The sequence below is a fragment of the Rissa tridactyla genome, chromosome 13 (assembly GCF_028500815.1).
Source record: "Rissa tridactyla isolate bRisTri1 chromosome 13, bRisTri1.patW.cur.20221130, whole genome shotgun sequence".
NCBI classification, from domain to species: Eukaryota; Metazoa; Chordata; class Aves; order Charadriiformes; family Laridae; genus Rissa; species Rissa tridactyla.
In genome coordinates, this window is record NC_071478.1 from 4,931,240 (window position 1) to 4,951,261 (window position 20,022).

Sequence of the window (20,022 nt, forward strand, 5' to 3'; positions counted from 1 at the left end):
CCCGCACTCTGCGCATGCGCTACGCCGGGAGACGGGCCCCGCCGTCTCCTCCTCCACCCCCCCCGCCGGGACGCGCTGACGTCACTTCCTGCGCAGAGGCCACTCCCAAGATGGCTGCGGGCAGCCGGTGGCTCCGGGGCTGCTGCTCCCTCCTCAGGTACCGGTGCGGGGCGGGGGCCCGGGGGCGCTTCAGTGGAGTCCAGGCGGCGGTTTGCCGGGCTGTAGTCAGCCCCCCGGCTGGGCTCCCTGCCGCTAAGCGCCGTGCCCGCTTGGTTTGCCCCATATCATCGCGGCAGCTGCGGCTGGAGCGGCGGCCTGTGCCACAGAAGTGGCCATAACGCCCCTCATCTGCCTCCAGTTGCCACGGCGCAGCTGGAATGGCACAAGCAGTAGTAGGAGCTGTGGTACCCATACAGGGCTAGCTACTGGTGGTCTGTAGCTTAAGAGTAAACAGCATAAAAGAAGGAAAGCTGATCAGTTATTTTCAAAAAATTGCTGTACAACAAAAAAAAATTATCATGACAGAGTGCTTCTGTGTTTCTGCTGGAGTATTTCAGTGATAGGGCCCGACCCTGTGGACACTTACACAACGTTGGATGTAAATAAAACTGACTACCGGAGACCCTAAGTGTCACTGGATTGCAGCAAACTAGTACCTGTCACATTGCTCATCTGCATGTACTATACACCGCTTTTAAGTATGCTTTCTAATTTGTTTTTCAGTGTTACTGAATATTAGCAGTGTGTTTGTGCCAGATAGATAAGATACATTTCCTGTCTCAAAGAATTAGTAATGCACTAGTTACTGTGCTTGCCTTCTTGCTATATATTTAACAGAATTTAAAACAAACTTACTAATTCACTGTTATGCAGCTGTATTACGGAAGCTTGGTAGAGACTAGGTCACCTAGAACAGCTTCTAAGTGCTCTTTTCCTCTTTGATACCTATTTCCCACCACACACTGGTTATTTCTGGCGCTTAACTTTGTTTCTTGCATTTCCAGACAAAGCTTCCCTGTTCTGGCCCACATTAGGAGACGCTGCCTCTCAGGCGGGAACGGACGATGGCACCAAATGGTGGGCGTGGGGCTGGGAGTGGCCTTGTGTGCAGTCCCAGTCGTGGAGGTAACGTATCAGGAGCAAGATACATAGAGCACCCGCTCATTAGAAGCAGTTTAATATTCAAAAACACTTGCTTAGCATTTTACAAACTAGTACTTACCCTCAGAATTGTATTTCTTCTTGGGGATCACAGGTGTTTAAGCCATGTAGTTGTTAAGGAAGAGAAATGAGACAGTGGCTACCATCAGTAACTCCTTGCAAAACTAGTTGCCTTGTTTTTAAAAAAAAAAAAAAAAAAAGAGAATTAGGCTGTCCAACCAACTAACCGTGGTGCTTTTCCTTACTGTTATTTGTTATTAATAACATCCATAGGAGAGTCAGCGTAAAGATCATGCAAATGTCTTGCCTTTCAGAAACAGAACTCAGTTTCTCTCAGTAACGATGCCTTGATTAAAAGAGCAGTTTCCTTGGTAACAGACAGTACATCTACCCTCCTCTCTCAAACAACATATGCGTTGATTGAAGCATTGACAGAGTATACAAAGGTAAGTCTGAAACAACAAGATACAGTTTTAATTTTATAAATAACTGCCAATTTGAGTAAAGCATTTGCATTCCAGTGTACTTCCTTATTAGCATGGCAAGTATATAAAGAGATGCTGTCCACAGCGCTACTGCAGGCAGGCAGCAAATGCTGTCTGTGCCTCCAAAACTGCAGTGAACTTGAGAACAAAGCACCTTTGGAACTATTCAGCAGTTTTGCTAATTAACACCAGTTAACACTGAGACAACATCAGAGATGTGCAGATTGTCACGTAATTGTGTGAAATTATTCCTTTGCAGGCAGTTTATACACTGGTGTCTCTCTACAAGCAATACGCCAATCTTCTTGGGAAAATGAACTCAGAAGAGGTGGATGCAGTCTGGCAGGTGGTAATAGGAGCCAGAGTTGATGTAAGCAATCGTCTCCCTTCAGTCAGCAGTCTGCCTCTTCAAACTGCTCAGAAAGCTCTTGTCTCGCTTGCTGGATTTTTCACAAAGGCAACGTTTGGAAGAGCATTCAGATGCTGTTACATATAGTTAAGTAATACTTTGTTTTACTCCTAGATGACAACAAAACAGCAGGAATACCTAAGGCTGGAATCCAGCTGGATGACAGCATTACGTCTTTCAGAGATGGCAGCAGAAGCTGCGTATCAATCAGGTAAGCACAAGCAGAGATACTGAGAATTTCTTTCCCCTAGCATTTAGGCAGTATTTATTGAATGAGAACAAAGTTGAGACAGACACAGAATATACATTCAGTTAACATACCCGTTTACAACTAGTGCCTGTTTTTTAGAGTTGCTGAGAACTTACGTTCTGATATTGGCTACAGCTCTAGTAGAAGTGTTCTGAGAACTAGGCCTGGAAACTTCACATGCGGTTTAGATCAAGACCAACCATGCCAAAAAATGTTTGAGGGAAGCGTTTAGTCATTTTTAAATGCTGTGTTCATAAAATTGTTTAGGAGAAGACCTTTAAGATCGAGTCCAACCGTTAACCTAGCACTGCTAAGTCCATCACTAAACCACATCCCTCAGCATTACATCTACACATCTTTTAAATACCTCCAGGGAAGGTGACTCCACCACTTTCCTGGGCAGCCTGTTCCAGTGCTTGACAACCCTTTCTGTGAAGAAATTTTTCCTAATATCCAATTGAAACCTCCCCTGGTGCAACTTGACGCCATTTCCTCTTGTCCTATCGCTTGTTACTTGGGAGAAGAGACCTCGCTATAACCTCTGGTTCTGGAAGCCACAGAAATAAGGCTACCTAGGGAGTCCAGCAGGTCTTTCTAGCTGGATTCACTTATATCAGAGAGTGAGAATGTTTGCCTTTCACTCAGCAAAGATACTAGTTTTGGTCTTTTCTCCCTGTATACACACTTTCACGAAAAGTGTAGAGACTTGATAGATCTGAGCTTGAGTTATGGGCTGACTGATGGTAAGTTGGCAAAGTTATTGGAGATGAGGAAGAAAGTGATGAATATACAGGGACACCCTGACTCTGTAAGTGCCTGAAAAGGACACCTACATCTGTAGGAACGTGGGAAGGGAAGGGATTCCAAGTTCAGCAGTGCCACGGACATTCCTGCTGCTGGTAGGTGCCAGGACAGGACAAGGACTGAAAATTCCTGGCACAGGATGGCTGGGCTGAGCTCAGTTCTCAAACCCACTAGCACAAGCTGATCAGATGCTGGCTGTAATACACTTTCAGGGGGGCAAAAAAAACCCCTCAAAGTAGGCCTATTGTTGTTCTAAGGTAAATGAACAGTAAATGCATTTAGCATTAATATAACCCAAGAGCCATCAAAACACTAAGCAAAGGAGGTGATGTATAGACAGTCGCTTCCTTAATTGAAGGTTTGCTGAGTGCTTCTCTAACCCAGTGTATTTAAATGTTACTTCTCAGGTGCAGACCAAGCCTCAGTGACAGCCCGCAGCCACATTCAGCTGGTGAAATCACAGGTGCAAGAAGTGCGACAGCTGTCCCAGAAGGCAGAGACCAAGTTAGCTGAAGCTCAAACAGAAGAGCTCTTAAAAGCTCAAGGAGAAGAATCTTCATTGCCACAGGGCATTTTAGGAAGTACAGAGGCAGGAGAAGACCCTTACCTTCGGGAGGACTGAAAAGAACTTAAGCGTCACCATAGAATATGTGACAGTCGATTGCAAATTGAAGGGTCCCAAATTTTTAAGTGTGGGATAGTCGTGAACTGCTGAAATAAGCCTATGATTCCATTTTTCCCCAAACAGGATTGCTTTACAAATCAAGTCAATTCCAGGTATCCGAAAGGCCTTGATCTTGTTTGTAAATTACCATGTTTGTAATACTTAGGGATTCAATTATTTAAGTGTTTAACTATGCAAATGTGAACATTGCTATCAAGGATAGCTTGTTGTTAATTGTCTCTCTGCTGGGAGGATCCTACCGCTTGTTTGACATATTTGTGAGAGCTCTCTTCACTTAGAGGCTAAGTAGGTATCAGCCAAAGAAGTGTATTTAAAAGTCATTATTTTTAACATGTGAAGTAAATTATGTCTGTTAGGAGATACCGTTAGTAAACTGTGCAAAAGCATCTCATTGCGACTGTGCCTGTTTGGGTAAGAGATTAAGCACTGTTTTCTCTTTGAACTTAAAAGTTTATAACAGAGCTGAGTGACAGCTGCATCAAATTACACTTACTGCAGTCAGGGGAGACGTTTGCTGTACAGCTGGAAACTCTTTCTGGAGTTACCCAGGCTCCTCTTAGTGAAGTTTTGCAGTTCAGTGCAGTAACCTCTTTCACCCAAGAGTCACTGCTTGTAACGCATCTGCCTTCCCCAGGAAGCAAAGGGAGATTTGATTTTCAAGGTACTGTGGTTATAAACAAAGTTGTTGTGGCAACTGCTGCGTACTTCTTTACAAAGCAGTGAGCAAAAGTGAGTTTTACAAATTTGAATGCTTTTCAGCATAAGTTTCAGGAAAAGAGTCTTAGTTCTCTCTTTTTTTGCAAGTTTGATGTTTCACTGCAGGCTTCAAAACCACAGGTGTCTTTCACTGTGTTCACTTTCTAACTTGACAGCTTAATGTGAAATTTGCAATCTTAACCGTATAGACAATGTAAAGATGAGATTGCTTTGTAGAATAGCATCCACTGGAACTTTAGGACTACTCATTTGAGTCAGTTAATCCCCATTCATCGGGTCTTGTTAGAAAACACATTAATTGTAAGTTTTTCACCACAAATTAGCATCTGATGCACATCGGTGTCAAAGTTGCTGTTGCTAAATTGAGTTGGGCTTGGCAAGGAATTTTTTCAGCTGTAGCATAAGCCTTTCTCTCTGCATCTCATTTTGTTTGCCTTTTAAACAAACGCAATCTCAGACGCACAGCACTGTGCATTTATTGATTAAATAGTAAAGGAATTAACAGGCCACCTTTCCACGCTCCTGCTCCTCACTGGGTGCTGCTGTACCCAAGGAGGATGGCAGAGTCCGGAATTCAAGCTCACGGGAAGATGCCAGTGCCTGCTGTGCCAGTATCGGGAGGTCCCAAACACAGCTTTGGGCTGGAGCATTGGGGGAAAAACACTATCACAAGAGGATTATTTGCATCGGTGGCACCACCATGCCCTCAAGAGCCAAATGCAGCTTCAGGTCAGCCTCTGACCACAACTGCTCTGATTTGTTACATGCTGCAGCGTCCTGGCTTGAGATAGAACAGAACCAATTTTCTTTCCAGTAATTTTACTTTTCAGTTAAGTCTCTTCTAAGTGACAGCACTCTCTGAAATTAATGGCATATTTTTTAGACAGTGTCTGCTTCTCGCAGATAATGTCTGATGTTTATAGTCCACGTTGGGCACCAAAGGGAGCATCTGTCGTTCGTTTAGTAGCCCGCCCAGCCCAAACCCTGACATGCAGTTTAACAACATCTGCCAAACCACTGACCCAAATGCACATACAGGTTGTTTTCCTTTCGGGATGCCACAATAACTCTACTCATATGCTGGCATGGCAGAGGTACAGCTTAAGACAGGAGTCTACAAAGCAGCCCGTTCAGAGCCTGCTCCCAGCCCCCTTGTTGCCCCACACTTCTTGTTTCACTGTACGCCCTGCTCTGCCCAAGACACAGGCTATACCCACACACATCTAACCTTGAGATACGACAGGAACCAATTAGTCAGCTCAGTTAAGTCAAAGTGGGAGCGAGGAGCAGAAGTGGCTCTGTATTATCTCCAAAATGGGGTGGAAATAGTCCCACACATTTATTAGGAAGTGAGAGTTGCTTATCAGGAGTTAGCCCACAACAGACATGACATCCCGCTCTACGTTATGTTACTGAGTTTGCATTTGGAATCATCTAGTGGATCAGAAGAATGCTGCCACAGCAGTTCACAGGGTACCACAGTACCCGCTCTGTCCCGTCTCTTATCTGGAACAAGCAGCAGAGCCCAGAATCTAGGTTTTGCTGCTGATACTCAGCCTTGTTTACAAAGCCAATGTATCTGAAACTACACGTAGACAATTTCTCAGGTACAGCTAATGCAGCTAATTCCTGTTAAGGCTGCAGTGAGAAGACACAGTAGCAGCTTGGACAAGAGCAATTTTTTCAGACAAACATCTACTCGCATCTGGCACAGAAACAGCTCACGCGAGAGCGGCAACACCTCCCAGAAGAGTCTGTGTCATGCCTAAGGCTAAGCCAGAATGACACCTGGTGCTTTAGAAAGCCCAGGCAGCAAGGGACAGGATCAAAGAAGGACCACCAGCACTGCCAGGAGTGCCGAGGTTGCCCAGCACTGCGGCACCACGCTGGAAGGCAGGGCAGCCAGCCTGCCCTGAGAGCTCCTCACACCTCTGGTCTCGGGATGCCCTCCGTCTCTCTGCATAAGGAGGGCAAGCCAGGACCTCCTGGGAGCACTTCCCGGGCACCTCCGAAAGCTCCAGCTCACATCTGGTGGGCGTTGAACACTGGGCAGCCGGCAGTAGGGACAGCAATTACAACAGCACAACACAAATTGCTCTGATTTGTGCAATCACACACTTCCTCTCTACCCTCTGCCTCTTTCTACAGCTTCCAGGCTGCTTCCTGCTCACGCACGGCACAGCAGCTTCTGATCGAGCTGAAGCTGGTAAGCTTCATAAAAGTACCACTAAATCTCAGTTTCATATTTGATATTTCCTCAAATGGGCGAGTCCAGCGCTCTCATAGATTAATCACGTCTGTATCACTACACCTTGTCTGGACAGGGACAGAGAAAGGCGGCTGCTCACAGCAAAGGAAGTGGCAAGTTTCCATTTCCACAAAACCTTATCCTCTTTAACATCAATGCAAATACCCAGCCCCAGAGCTCCGCCTTCTCTGGCTTTTAGTCCTCTTAGCTTTCAGGAGACCCAAGAATATTGCTGTGAAAACACTTCTCAAAACTGTATTTTATTTATACCCAACGTTACAACAACAACAAAACCCACACACCTCCCACACAACACGAAAAGCTACAGCCACTGTAACTACCACCGTCATGATTCAGGACACATTGCTCCTCTCAAACCCCATCAAAAAGTGTTTGTGCAAAAGCTGCCAGTGCAAGTAAACCTGTAATAAACTTCTGTAAAATCCAAAGGGCTTGAGTCCGAGCCCAGTCCCTTGGATCATCCTGCTGTGTTAAGGCAATACATTTTTGAGGATTCCCCCCCCCACACTCCACTCCCCTTTCTCCTGCTGTCTGGTAGGACCTGTGGGGTTGCTGGCCAGGGACCACGGAGTTGCGCTGCAGTGGACCCAGCAGCACACACTGGCCTTTCTTCCACCCTTTCATTAATTTTGAGTGCTCTGGCACCCATTAGTCATCATCAGCTTTCCTACACCAGACTGAATTTATCCGGTGGTCAGACACCACCCTCGGAGTTGCGGAGCCTCCATAGCAGGTGGCACGTCACTCACATCCCTGTGGCAGTCGTGACTTCCTCTGGCTCCAGTCCGCCTGGCAGGAACCAAGCCGAGTGCCCTGCGCCGGGTCTCACCGAGGCACCGGCCCCTTCCCCACCCTGCGACAATTCAACAGCTTCAGTAACCCACCGACAAAAAAAAGACTTACTGCAAAACAGACCCCTATGGCTCACGTACAGCCCGTTAGTAGAGGACACGGTTCTACCACAACCTGATTTTTAGTTTAAGTACCCTGTATTTGTCACCAGTCACAATCCTGCCGTGCTTATCAGTAGCTCCTTTTCCAAATCCTCCTGTAGTTGTGTGTTACTGACACTGCACACCTAATGCTGTCGTCCTTTACCAGTGTCCACATGATCCACATCTCGGTTGGGTTTAGTTTGTGCACAATCATCAGCTCTTTGTACAAGCACGGATCAAAAGGATTGAAAGGCCTCTGAATGCCGAAAGTCTTAAAGCCAGCGTGGTTCTTTGGGGTCACTGCCATCTTTGCCAGACACATTCCCACAAAGACATCATCTATTGGGAAGAGCTCCATGTCCTCTGCGGTGCGCTGGAGGCGGCACACTGTCTCTCTAGACATCACATAGCCCCCTCCACCTGCATAGAGAGGATAGAAGGAGGCTTTGTACATGGACTCTGGAATAAAATATTTGACCTTGGTGTTCCTGATGGGCCGGGCGTTGGTGATCACATCCCCAACAAAGAGATCCTGTTCAGGGTCCAGTTCTTGGAGGAACTCAACAATGTTGTAAGTGTTGACAAAGACATCATCGTCGCCCTTCAGCACAAACCTGGCATGCAGGCAGTCCTCCATGAACCAGCGGAGGAAATGCAGCTCCTTGAGGGTCAAGTTGAAGAAGTTGTCAACAAAATCCCACTGCAAGATGTCATCAAACTCCTCGCTTTCATAAGCCAGCAGCTGGTGCAGTGGCTGTACATTAATTTTGGCCTCCGAGCGCCCTAGAAGAAATACCAGCCTGATGTGCTTGCCACCAATGGAGACCTCCTTCCCCCACGTGTTCCTGATTGCCACCCGCCGGTCTATGTTGATTGGGGAAGACTTGATTGCCAGCACGAGGAACGTCTTTTTGCTACACTTGGAAGGCTTCAGTAGGACGGAGAAGTTCCGGCAGTGCTTGTATGTTAAGAAGACGCGGTGAAGCTCCGGGAGAGCGAGAGAAGAATTGGCAAGGGTCAAGTTTGGCAAACACTTGCTGGGTTCAGCGTTGTCCAGAACCAGAGACTTCAGTTTATGATTCGCTGCATCCACTTTCTGGTCTGCTGATGACGCTGCCAACTTTGCCTCTTTCCTCATGTAAAAAACGCAGGCCAGCAGCGTGATTGAAAAGGCGTAAAGCGCGAGGTTTTTAATCCTGGGATACATGGCAGCATCTGGTGCAGAACCCAGGCCCTGTGCGGTCAGAGAAGACAAGCCGTTCGTGATGAACTAGACCTGCACACTTACACTTTCCACTTGCGCTCGCAGCACTCCCACGCTCGCAGTCATGCGGGGACGGAGCACACGACCCGGCCCGGGGAGGGGGGGACCCGCCGGGACGGGTCTCTGCGTTTCCCCTCGCCGTTGTTTTCTCGGCTCCCACCAAGCCCAGCTGCTGCCGGCGAGGACGGGAACGCCGCGCCGGCCGCTCGCCCCCGGGGTGGGCTGGGGAGCCGGCGGGGAGCCGCACCGCCCCCGCCCCGGGAGAACCCGGGGTGCGCAGTGCGGGCTCGGAGCCCGGCGCTCCACGGTGCCCCCCGGTGCGAATCCCCCGCCCCGCTCCGCAGAGCCGCCGCCGCTGAGACTTACCAGGAGCCGCTCCGCTGCCACGCACCGCCCGGGGAGGCCGGGTCCGCCCCGCCCCGGCCCCGGGCCGCCCCCGGGCGGGGTCGGGGGGGGGGGCTGGCACCGGGCACCGCGCTGCCCGGGCAGCGCACCCTGAGCACCGCACACCCCAGCCTGCACCCCGCACAGGAGCGCCGCACATCGCGCACCCCCCCACCCTGCACCACCGCACGTCACACACCCCGCACATTTTACACCCCACCCTGCACCACCGCACACCCCACCTCACACCCCCCGCACCCCACATTGCACAGCCCACCCCGCACCGCACATCGCACACTGCACCTCATACACCCCACACGTTGTACACCCCACATCACACACCCCACACTGCACACCTCACCCTGCACCACCGCACATCGCACAACCCCACACCCCACATCGCACACCACACATCATACGCCCAACCCTGCACACCCCCCACCTCACCCCCCACCCTGCACCCGCACATCAGGTCCTGACAAAGCACAGCAGCAGCCCTGGGCAATCACCAGCCCCGTGGCAACCCCCAGCCCTGGCGATTCAGCTGAACCAGGACCCACGCAGTGTCCCCACGGGTTTTATTTCCCACTCACTCTTTTCCTACAGACGCGTTACTGAGTCTTCCCCACCATTGTGGCCACACTCTCCTGGCTCTGGGTACTGGCTGCCGAGGGCCACCGAAGCAGCTGCATCTGGAATTGAACCGTCAGTGGCACCGGCTGGAGTTCTTGACCCTCCTCCAGTTCAGCAGAGTCTTTGTTTTTTCTTTTTCCTGTGGAAAGAAGTAAATCTGTCACTGGCTTGACAGAGTGAGTCACCCTAAAGGCAGCAGTGTGCAGGGGGGGATTGCCCACCATATTAGCCCTGACTTCCGGGTCTTGAGTGAAAATCTATTTGAATATCACTTTGGGTAAGAAGCCCAAAAAGCATCTTTAAGCAGGCAAACAACCTGGGTGCAATTTTGCTTTTTGTTGTTAAGTTCGCCTATAATTCCTGGGACAGAAGAAAGATGCAGAAATAAATCATTTCAAGGATCCTGGAAAAACAAGTGTGGGGTAAAATGAGACCTACGTGAGACTACTTCAGAAGACATCCTTCAATGTCTGGGCAAATTGTTTGCTCGAGACAAAGCTTGCTGCCATTCCTCTTTGAGCCGTCTGGAAGGGATCCCACTTCCTCTGAGAGGACTTATTATTTGTGGGCATTTGCCGACTGGAGATGTAAATCAGCCTCAGCCCCCGGCTGTGAGAGTGCTGGTCCCTACACAGGCTGCAGCGGAGCGAGGGCTGGGAGCCGTCCCCCATGCCCCAGAGCATCACCGCCACAGCTCCAAGGTGGTGCATGGTACCCCGGTGATGAGCAAGTGCCAAACGACCACGATTTGGTGACTCATGGAGCAGCCAGGGCTGACAGCTACAGCGTGCAGCAGCACTCGAGCAGCCCACCTGCCCCTCCCGCAGCGGCGTCTCTCACCCTGGCCACCATCGGGGTGTACTTGTGAGTCATGAGGCACTGCGGAGCGCACAGACACGGGACACTGCCAGCACTGGGTGTATCAAGCTGTGGGGACAGCGATTTTTAGACACCATCTTTTTGAAATATGCACTCAGTGTCCTCGCTGTGCAGCCGGCCAGTCTGCATGAGAGTCTAATCACTCTGGGTTTCCTGCATCAGCAGCAGCTTTCTGTGCACCCAACACCACCTCCGGCCACACAACCCCCCGCAGAAAGGATTCATTCTCGCTCAAGCTGAAGGGAAGACCTCTTGCATGCACACTGACCGCAGGCACCGGGCTGGAAAGGAAGTAAAAAACACCGCTGCTGAACTTCAGTTGTTTGACAGCAGCTCCCTGATTCAGCAACAGTCTGAGCGTATATCGCAGATACACATCTTGTGGGGAACAATAATTCAAAGACTTTTTTCTTCTTTTCAGGTAGCTGGGAAGACCATCAGCTTCCTTGAGCAGACACTGCAGGGCCCCGAGATCCTCCCCAAAGACGGGGACCTCACTGTGGGGCCCCGTCACAGAAAAGCGCCCCAGGGCTCTTGGAGAAGGGGGTTAATTGCTCTTTTAAATTAGCAACTAAATCTGGTAACACGAGGCTTCTTTGTTAGCTCATTTGGAAGGCTGGCCCGCTCCACGCTCTCCTTGGCCCAGCTGCTCCTCAAGCAGCTTTTCAGCATCGCCCTGCTACTCCTTCCCTCCCCCACTTCCTCCTGCTCTTGCGTTACCCCTCCAATGTGCTGGCACTGCTATTTCTGTAGTCAAAACAAGATTGCTGGAAAAATAACCTGCAAGAGGCAGGGTGAGGTTTGTCTCCAGCAGTTTAAGCAACGCCGCTGGCTGAGCAGGCTGAGAGCTCTGCACTGGGGAGGCAGGGGACACCCGTCAGGGGTCCTGGTGGGTCATGGGTGACAGCAGACTGGGATCTGTTCCCAGCCCCGCCGTGGGCGGACTGAGGCACCTGGGGCGCTCTGCGCATCTCATCTCTGAACCAGAAAGAACAATAAATCCCTTCTGCAAAGTGCTTGGAGATGTGAGCTGGAAACGGATGAGGACCTTATTATGCATCCCAGACAGCACTGCCCCCAGCTGCCCGCGCTGCCCCACGCCACCGGCCATGTTTGGCAGCCGACACAGTGGGCAGCACTTCTCTCACCCAAAAATCTGCTTTGCCCTTCTCCCCTGGCACACAGAGCTGGTCGGTGTGTGCCGCTCCCAGGACAGCCGACAGCCCACCTTCGGTGCTTGTTCAGACACCGATTCAACAAGGTGTCCGGGCGTGTCTGACCCTCCAGCAACCGCAGTCAATGGATGCATTCAGAGCCCGAAGCGCAGGATGTGAGTAAGCGCCCTGCTCGGCAGAGCTGGCAGGGTGACGGGGACCTGTGGCTGCCTCCCGGCCGAGCACCACTGCTGTTTGCTCTCGTACACGCCACCCTCTGCCCAGCCAGCTCCAGTCTCCATCACCTTTGGCAGATGCCATGGTTTTCCGGCCGGCCTGACTTTCTCTCTCTGCTTTTGGTTTTTTGCTCTTCTCTTTGCCTTTTTTCCTGTCCTGCAGAGAGAAATGTTTCCATAGTTAGGCTGTGCTGAAATTCACTGCCCGCATTCAATCCTGTCACAGCCATTGCCATCTGGGTTCTGTCACCAGGATTTAAAGGGCAGGGGAAGCAGCAGCACAGTGGCAGGGCTGCTTGGAGAAGAGAACCCAGGAAATTCTGGATTTTATGATTCTATGAAATAGAAAGTGTCGGCATAGCCAGTGTGCGTTGCCATGCTGAGAGAGCGAGCGCATCAGAGGAAGAGCAAGTGGTTGCTTTCATGTTCTCAAATGGAAAAATAAACTCATCTATTTTTGTAGGCTCATTAAAAGTAGTAGTACTTATTGTTAATATCAACATTAAATAACAATACCGGTATTTTTTGGATGGTACTTTGTCAGGATCATTTCACCCCCATTTTATGGAGAGGAAAACTGAGGGATGGAGGGGAGGGATGCCTGGTCCAGCTGCAGGGCAGGGCGTGCTGAACCCCAGCTTGCAGCCCTCCCCATCCCTGGCAGCCCTGTCCCAGGACACGCTCCTTACCTTCTCCTCCAGAGTTGGTGGCTGAAATGGCTGCTCAGTGATCAGGACGCCAAAGTCACACACAGTTGCCAGCAGATCCTCAGTGGCCAGGAGGGTCTCCAGGGTCACTCGCTGGGTGCCCAGGGTCCTCTGAATGGGAGGGTCACTGCGGAGTTCACATGGCTTCTCCTTCTTCTTCTTTTTCTGCTTGTCCCTGAGTGCAGGAACCTGCAGGGCACCAGAACGAAGACAAGCCTCAGCAGAGGACTGGGGTCCCTTTACGAGACAGCAAGCAAACCCAACCCAGACCCTTGCCCACCACTGCATCCTGACCAAGACGTGTGTAAAACCACCGCTGCCTTCCTCCCATAGCAGGGGGGGACTTTGGTGAGAGGTCTGGGATGGAGCTGAGATTCTCTGACACACCAAACTGGCCCAGGAGAAGTGCCCTCATTCCCCCATCATTGTTTCTGCAACTCAGATGTTACTAAGACATCGTTCTCTCCCAGCACCCTACCTTGGCACTGTCCTTCTGCAGCCCCTGTCCTGCCTTCCCCTTTGTGTCTGCATTTTCTTCTGTATCAGCATCGACAGGCCACGAGAGCACCTGCCCAGAGAGAGGAGCTGGAGCTGCAGGGGCTGAGACACCTGAGGACGCTGGCCCAGGGCCACCACCATCCTGGGCTGCCTCCCAGAGGTAATACAATACCACTGCTGGGCCTCCCAGCAGGTCTTTCCCCTTTCCTCCAGCTCTGCCACACACTCACCTTCTCTTCCATGACCGAGACAATGGTTCCAGCTGCCAGGTAGGACTTCAGCCCCACTAAGTCCCTAGCAGTGTGCTCCTTCCTGTAGCTGCAGTCGATGGTGTCTGCCCAGGGCTTTCCAGGGGTGACAAACACCTTTGCTGTGCAGGGACACAATAAAACTTTGAGGAGAGACCTCTCCTTCCCGAGGACAGGAAGGGCCCCTGGGACGTGACCAGTGTCAATTCATTTGTAATTCCTCATTACCAGAGTGGGCCTTGGGCTCCTCCATGGCTTCAGGCTCCTGCTGGCCCTTTGTTTCTCCTGTGTCCCGAGCAGAGCTGTCCACATCCATGGTGGCCACCGTGGGACTCTGATGGATTTTTGTTACCTGGAACAGAGAGGGATCTCTTGTCAGGGTACGTCTGGTTGTATCTGCAGGACCCGGGGGCAGAGCTGCCTCCAAAATCCTGTTCCCCAGACCACCCTTGTCTTTGGAAGAATGGGCAACAGTGCCAGGGACGGGGTCTGCTACGGGAGGAGGGCTGTAAATGCACTCCCATGTGCCGAGCAGCGCTGGGATCCCCCAGAAGGACAGGGAAACGTGGACAGCAGGGACTTGTCCTGCCAGATGTGGCCATGCATGAATTCTGTCCCCAGTACTGCTGCTGCCCACACCAGGTCTGTTATGAACAGCCTCGTTCCTCAGCCTGGAGATGAAGTCCCCCTGACTGTGACCTGCCACTGCCTGTTGCTTTCAGGAGCTTGGTTAAGCACAAACCTCAGCGCTGCCACCTTCCTCCATCTCCTTGCCCTGGGCAAACTCATACGTCACACAGTAGCTGTAGGTGATCACCGGAGCCTCGAAGCCAACCTCCAGCTGCTGACAAGTGCTGGGATCAGGGACTCCCTTGATTTTCCCAATGCTCACAACCACTCGTGCTTCGCTCCTGATCAGCTCTAAAACAAAGACAATCTTGCTATGAAGCTGCAGCATGCTCCTTCCAGAGCGAGGAAGCTACACAGCAAGCGGAAGCCTCCAGGACACCATGATCCCACCACCTAGCATCCTTCCCTGCCACAGCTAACGCTGTGACAAGCCACTGCCACATGGGGTCACTCCAAAGCCGTGCAAACATCTCCTGGCTTGGTTGCTTTGCCTCCCTGGTTAACGTTTTAGACTCCAAGGAGCACATCCAGCGCACAAGCTCATTGAGTAGGGGACATTAAGAGGAGCTTCCCACCCCTGGGTGTCCCCAGGCCCCTGCCTTCATCCCAGTTGGGGACGTGCCATGCTGCAGAGGTGGCACTGGTTCCTGCTGGCAGTGTGGCATGCACATGAGCATCTTCCCTAGTGGAGATGTTCCTCTTCCAGCAGCTCAAGATTGGAAATGCACTGTCTGAGTGTCTAGAAAGCAAAGATGGGGGCAAACCATGACAGCCAGGCAGTGCTAGGGTTGGGTTCTTCCTGCAATCTTTGGATCTGATTAAGGCTAAAATTACCTCGATTGCAATTACACTGCTGCAGGGTCCTCTGCCTGTCACCCCACTTGTACTGGTGGGGTAAAAAGGCACAGGGAAAGATCACTGAGGAGAGACAAGAAGTCAACACTGGATCCAGAGTTTGCCCTGAGGACTCCTAGCTCAACCATGATGAAACCACCTCCTGAATCACAGGGTCAGTACAGACAGGTTCAAAGGTGAAGGCTCACCTGGCTGCTTTGCCAAACTGCGGAATTGGTGCCTCTCATCAGGTCCTATGTGGATGTCATCGAGGATGGAGAGCTTGGGCAGGCTGTCCACAAGGAAGCCTCTGTAAGTGGGAATGAGAGCCAGTGGGTTCCCTTGGAGCACCAGGATGCGGAGCTTCTGCAGACTGGACAGTTGGGAGACCAGCCCCAGCAGATCTGTGAAGTTGTTAAAGCTCAGGTCAAGGGAGACAAGATTTGGCCTAAGGAGAGAACCCAGAGAAGAAGGTTAGGCAAACAGCATCCATCTGAGGATAGAGAGCTACTGCCCTGGGTCAAAAAAAGAAAGAAAAATTCTGTTTCCCCAGCACAAACTGGGTCAAACCCGGGAAACCAATGGTACAATCTCAAGAGGACAGTTCCAACTTCCCGAGCCATATGGTCCATTGCCAGTCTGCCCCACAACTCAAAAACATGTTCCTTTAGCATCCGTTAACCATCACGCTGCATCATTTGGTGATGCAGTCTAAGCTTTAGATCCCTCCCAGGGCAGACTCCCAGGAGGGGCTTTGGGAAGGGCATGGAAAAAGGCAGCCGTCCAGGGACATGGGAACTGAGGTGAGCAGGGTGTCAAGGCAGTTCCCTAGGTGATCTTCCCACTCCACGCCTTGGCCACAGACCAAGACACCCTCTAAGCATGAGACAGAAGACATCGAACAGAGACAGAGCGCTCTGCACAGGCGCTGGGCACAGAGCAAAGAAACAACTCCGCTAAAAGGCTCTAATTTCTTAACACAGGCCACCCTGATGCCTTAAGATCATCTGTTCATGTCTGCCCACCTCCCTTTTGAAGGAGGCCACATTCAGCCTGTGGTGTTACCAGAAGGCTGCAGTGAGGTACTTGTCCTGCGAAGGGCCACACAGCCTGTTGTATCCCAGCCCCAAGTGCTGCAGCTCTGGAGGAGGATGAGCGCACAGGTCCTGCAGATCAGCCACAGCGTTGCAGCAGAGCTCCAGGACCTGCCTGGGACAGAGGGAACAAAAAACACCCTTTGCAATGAGCTGTTCCTGGCACGCCCTCGAGCTGTTCGTCTGCTATTGTGTTCCCAGATGGGACCTCCTTCCCCATCCTGCCGTCACAAGGCATCGCTCACTCACCTTCAATGTCCGGGGCAGGTTGGCCGAGGTTATCCTGCTGATGTGGTTGGCACTGAGGATGAGCTCCTCCAGCTGATGTAACTGCAACAGACCCTCGTCAACCTCCTCCACCTGCAAAGAGTTGGGTTTGGACAATGCATTCCCGAACCACCTCATGGCCAAGGTGACATCGACCATGTAGTGTTGATCCACATGACATATGTGTAACACTGATTAGGTTCAAATCACTGGGCTGGGGCTGGGGGGAGTAGTGGCATCTGGGAAGATCCTGGGATGGGGAAGGTGTCATTTTCCTAGGATGTTTTCCCTCCCAGCATGGAGATGTGGTTTCCTGGCCTGGTGATGGGTAGCTTTATAGGCACCAGGCAGCTGTACTTACTCCTTTGTCAATGATCCGCAGGGACCTGAAGACTTGGAAGATGTTGGAGCTGTGGACGAGCTCAGGCACCACCACAGCCATTTCCCGCAGATGCTGGTCCTGGGGACTGCAATCCGGTGGCAGGGCCCAGGGGCTGTGTCGGTCACGCAGCAGGTCCATCAGCGTCTCGGGGCTCTCCTCACCCAGCAGCACGGTCTCCTGCTGCCTGGCTGGGTCTGCCCCCGGCCCCAGACGGCCTCTGCAAGGGCTCCCGCGTGCATCGAAGCGGGACTTGTTCTGCAGAGAGGGAGAGGGGAGAGGCAGTGACAGCCCTGCAAACCGCAGACACCCCCCACCATGTCCCATGACTGTGCCCCCATGGCCCCCCTACCCAGCTGCCAAGGCCACAGGGGAAGTCCTGCAGACCCAGGCGCCGCAGGTGCTCCCAAAAAGCAGCCGAGACGCTGCAGCGGCTGGGTGCTGCCATTATATGGAATGCGTCCCCGTTGCTAGGAGATGGCAGGGACGTGGATGCCCTGGGGACAGGGAAACAAGCTCTGCAAGCGGAGCCGCAGAGTGAGCCTGGGACGGCACTGAGCTCCCCAGGTTGGGAATAAATCCCTGTTTTTCTGGATCTCCCCCTGGGTTCTGGGGGCTGCTCCCCACCAGGGAAACAGCAGGCAGCCTTGTGCAGCATTCGCAGGGTGCAGCATCAGCCCTGTCCCCTGGCCAAGGACCTGTGACATGGCATTTGCCATTTCACTTATCAACATCCTGAGTGTCACTCAAGTTTCGGGGAGGAAGCAGTCAGGCTCTCAGTTAGCTGTAAAAGCACTGCTGTTCACTTGCGAGGAGGGAGCCGCTGCCACAGCAGCACAAGGCCATCGGAAAACAAAGTTCACAGCTAAAAATACCAGCTCCTACACTTGGAAAAAGTAGATGAGACCCAGGAACAAAAGCCACATCTCTGTCTCAGGTCAGATTCAGGTCTCTACGCTCCGAGGTTTATTTGTTTTTTCCAGTGATAGGTGTTGAGGCAATGGCTACAAATTCCATTTTAGGGAGCCTACAGAGGAGTCTGTGTCAGCAAAATTTCACCAAATGAATTGCAGATGCTCTGCAGCATCTGGAGGTTACGTGGCGGAAAGCTGAACTTCCACTAAGGTTGGGTTTTACAGGACAGATGCCGATCTGCTCCCTTATCAGCTCAGCAGCTTATCACAGCTGTGTACAGCTAGGAAAGGATGTGCAGAGCACGCACACGCTGAGAGACAGCGGCATGCCATGGAGTGGAATAACCAGGCAAACTGCTATCCCCAGCTCAGTAGAAAACGAAGTCAAGTCTTCTAGAAAGCTTTGAAAAAGCATCACCAGTGGTTGAATCATGTTTTGTGGAAAAGCCAAACTGTAAGAATGCCGCTTCTCTTATTTGTATCACTGTTACAATTAACCGGGCCCCGTTGCCATGAGTGCTGCACACTGGTTCCCTGCTCTCGGAGGAAGACTGTCTGTGATTCCTGGTGGTCTCTTGGATGTCCAAGCTCACGCACCATCCACACATCTTGCAGCACGCTCTGGGGCACTAACCAGCTGCACCTCTCTGCTCTTTTGGTGCTTCCAAACAAGCAACCAAGATCACCCTTCTACCTGCCTGTACCCATCATTGTCTTTGTAGGGATGTTCCTAAAGAACACCTTGCACAAAGAAACATCTCTCTCTCCCTTTCCCTCTCCATTTTGCCCCCAAATAATAATAAAAACCTCAAATAAAAAAAGCACCTCCCAGAACTGTCCTTTTCTGGTTCTTCTCCAGCACTCTGCTGTGCTGTCTGCTGCCTCACGCCGTAGGCCATGGTAACTCATTCTCTTCCTTAGCATTATTTAGCGCTTGGGACCATGGTTTGTGCAAGAAGAAATACATCCCTGTGGGATGGCTGCATCCCTCTCCTTGGCTGTCCAGGGCTCCCTCGCAGCACGGTGGTAGAACCACGTTCAGTTTGTGAATCTCCATCATCGTGGCTTCAAGCAAACAACTGAGGCCTAAGGTTACAGGCTGGTGGGACCCCGGTGCAACACGGCCCAGGGGAAATGTCTGTTCCCATTTCAGGCCCTGGGAATCAGTTCAGCCCAGAGAACTGGAGTCCATACGCGCACCAAGCTTTTTATGTTCAAAAACAGACTCTTTCACACAGAAAACAGAACTAATTATTTTGACAACAAGCTGTTGTTCCTTGAAAGTTTTCTGGTGACTTGAGACACATTTGTCTCTGAATCGATGACTACCTTTCAGGCACATCGTTTATTGCAGAGATGGCAGCACGAGTGTGTCTATGTCACTGCGTATTCACAAAGGTACGTTCATAGAGGTTTCCTCTGCCTTCCTTTCTGTCCTAAACTATTAGTAGTTCTGCAGGTCCTCTTCTGATCACAGCCTCAAACTTGTAAATCCTAGGAACAATTTTTCTCTGTTTTGGTGAGCGTGAGAATTTTCTGCATTTAGTTACTGGAAACAGAAAATAGCCTCAGGGGATTTAGAGGGAAGGGTGACCGAGATGGGGAGGTGGAATCCTGGACATCCTCTGCTGGGTTATGTGAGGGGGGGTCACACCTTGGGGACAGGGTCTTACAGACATCCAGAAAAAGGATATATATGCATATATATGTTGGCCTGGAGGCCTGACCTGCCTTGCACACAAGCCCCTCATGGCTTTTTCCCTCCCTGCGTTAGCCCACTCTTATATTGACCCTGCAGGAGAAGGTTGCTGGCTTTGGGCACCAATGATGTGCTTGCCTGCTCCAACCATGTTTTTTAAAAAAAAAAAAAAAACAACAGAGCTTATGTTTCTAAATCCTACATTTTGGAGAGCCCAAGGATTTAGATGGGATGGCTAAGCCAAGTGTCCTGAACTCCTAGTCAAATAAACGATACAGGACACCTTCTGTGTCAGTTTGAAACTGCATCTAGATCACAATCAGTGAAGACTCATTTGAACCAACTTTTGATGCAATCTTCCAAAAAAGAAAAAACCCCAAACTATCACCCACAAAAAAAAAAAATTACCACGGAGGAGCCACTGACGCAAAACTCCGCGGTACTTAAATGCAGCTTGGCTGTCCACGTCTACAGCAGTCCAGGCAAC

At 51.1% G+C, this 20,022-nt stretch overlaps 2 protein-coding genes across 7 annotated transcripts; one reads left to right on the forward strand and one right to left on the reverse strand.

Moving 5' to 3' along the window:
* Nucleotides 1-79: 79 nt before the first annotated feature.
* On the forward strand, nt 80-4,180 carry DIABLO (diablo IAP-binding mitochondrial protein). Its single transcript, XM_054220003.1, has 6 exons — nt 80-157; nt 1,005-1,125; nt 1,476-1,607; nt 1,906-2,016; nt 2,170-2,266; nt 3,517-4,180. The coding sequence occupies exons 1-6, from the start codon at nt 111-113 to the stop codon at nt 3,729-3,731; spliced, it is 723 nt and encodes a 240-aa protein (XP_054075978.1). The 5' UTR covers nt 80-110; the 3' UTR covers nt 3,732-4,180.
* A 3,093-nt stretch (nt 4,181-7,273) lies between these two features.
* On the reverse strand, nt 7,274-19,591 carry B3GNT4 (UDP-GlcNAc:betaGal beta-1,3-N-acetylglucosaminyltransferase 4). Of its 6 annotated transcripts, none has more exons than XM_054219999.1 (13): nt 18,662-19,591; nt 16,905-17,180; nt 16,526-16,636; nt 16,248-16,387; nt 15,392-15,630; nt 14,461-14,639; nt 13,947-14,070; nt 13,701-13,840; nt 13,451-13,540; nt 12,955-13,161; nt 12,335-12,422; nt 9,957-10,135; nt 8,812-8,949 (listed from the first exon to the last, which is right to left on the reverse strand). In XM_054219999.1, the coding sequence occupies exons 1-12, from the start codon at nt 18,758-18,760 to the stop codon at nt 9,975-9,977; spliced, it is 1,854 nt and encodes a 617-aa protein (XP_054075974.1). In that variant the 5' UTR covers nt 18,761-19,591; the 3' UTR covers nt 8,812-8,949; nt 9,957-9,974. The 6 variants fall into 6 exon arrangements, 5 of the variants coding, with proteins under 5 accessions (XP_054075976.1, XP_054075974.1, XP_054075977.1 ...); XM_054220002.1 differs by lacking the exon at nt 18,662-19,591 and adding an exon at nt 17,275-18,640; XR_008469235.1 differs by lacking the exon at nt 8,812-8,949 and adding an exon at nt 10,435-11,156 and having other exon boundaries at nt 10,058-10,135.
* Nucleotides 19,592-20,022: the final 431 nt, after the last annotated feature.

What these genes read in the sequence shown, in the direction of transcription:
- DIABLO (XM_054220003.1), top strand. Translation starts at nt 111, where the DNA reads ATGGCTGCGGGCAGCCGGTGGCTCCGGGGCTGCTGCTCCCTCCTCAG. An exon ending in GGCTGCTGCTCCCTCCTCAG is followed by an intron (nt 158 to 1,004) that starts GTACCGGTGCGG and finishes TTGCATTTCCAG; the next exon opens with ACAAAGCTTCCCTGTTCTGG. An exon ending in CATTGACAGAGTATACAAAG is followed by an intron (nt 1,608 to 1,905) that starts GTAAGTCTGAAA and finishes ATTCCTTTGCAG; the next exon opens with GCAGTTTATACACTGGTGTC.
- B3GNT4 (XM_054220002.1), bottom strand. Translation starts at nt 17,580, where the DNA reads ATGCTGCACAAGGCTGCCTGCTGTTTCCCTGGTGGGGAGCAGCCCCCA. An exon ending in ACCTGCCCCGGACATTGAAG is followed by an intron (nt 16,388 to 16,525) that starts GTGAGTGAGCGA and finishes TGTCCCAGGCAG; the next exon opens with GTCCTGGAGCTCTGCTGCAA. An exon ending in TACCTCACTGCAGCCTTCTG is followed by an intron (nt 15,631 to 16,247) that starts GTAACACCACAG and finishes TTCTCTCCTTAG; the next exon opens with GCCAAATCTTGTCTCCCTTG.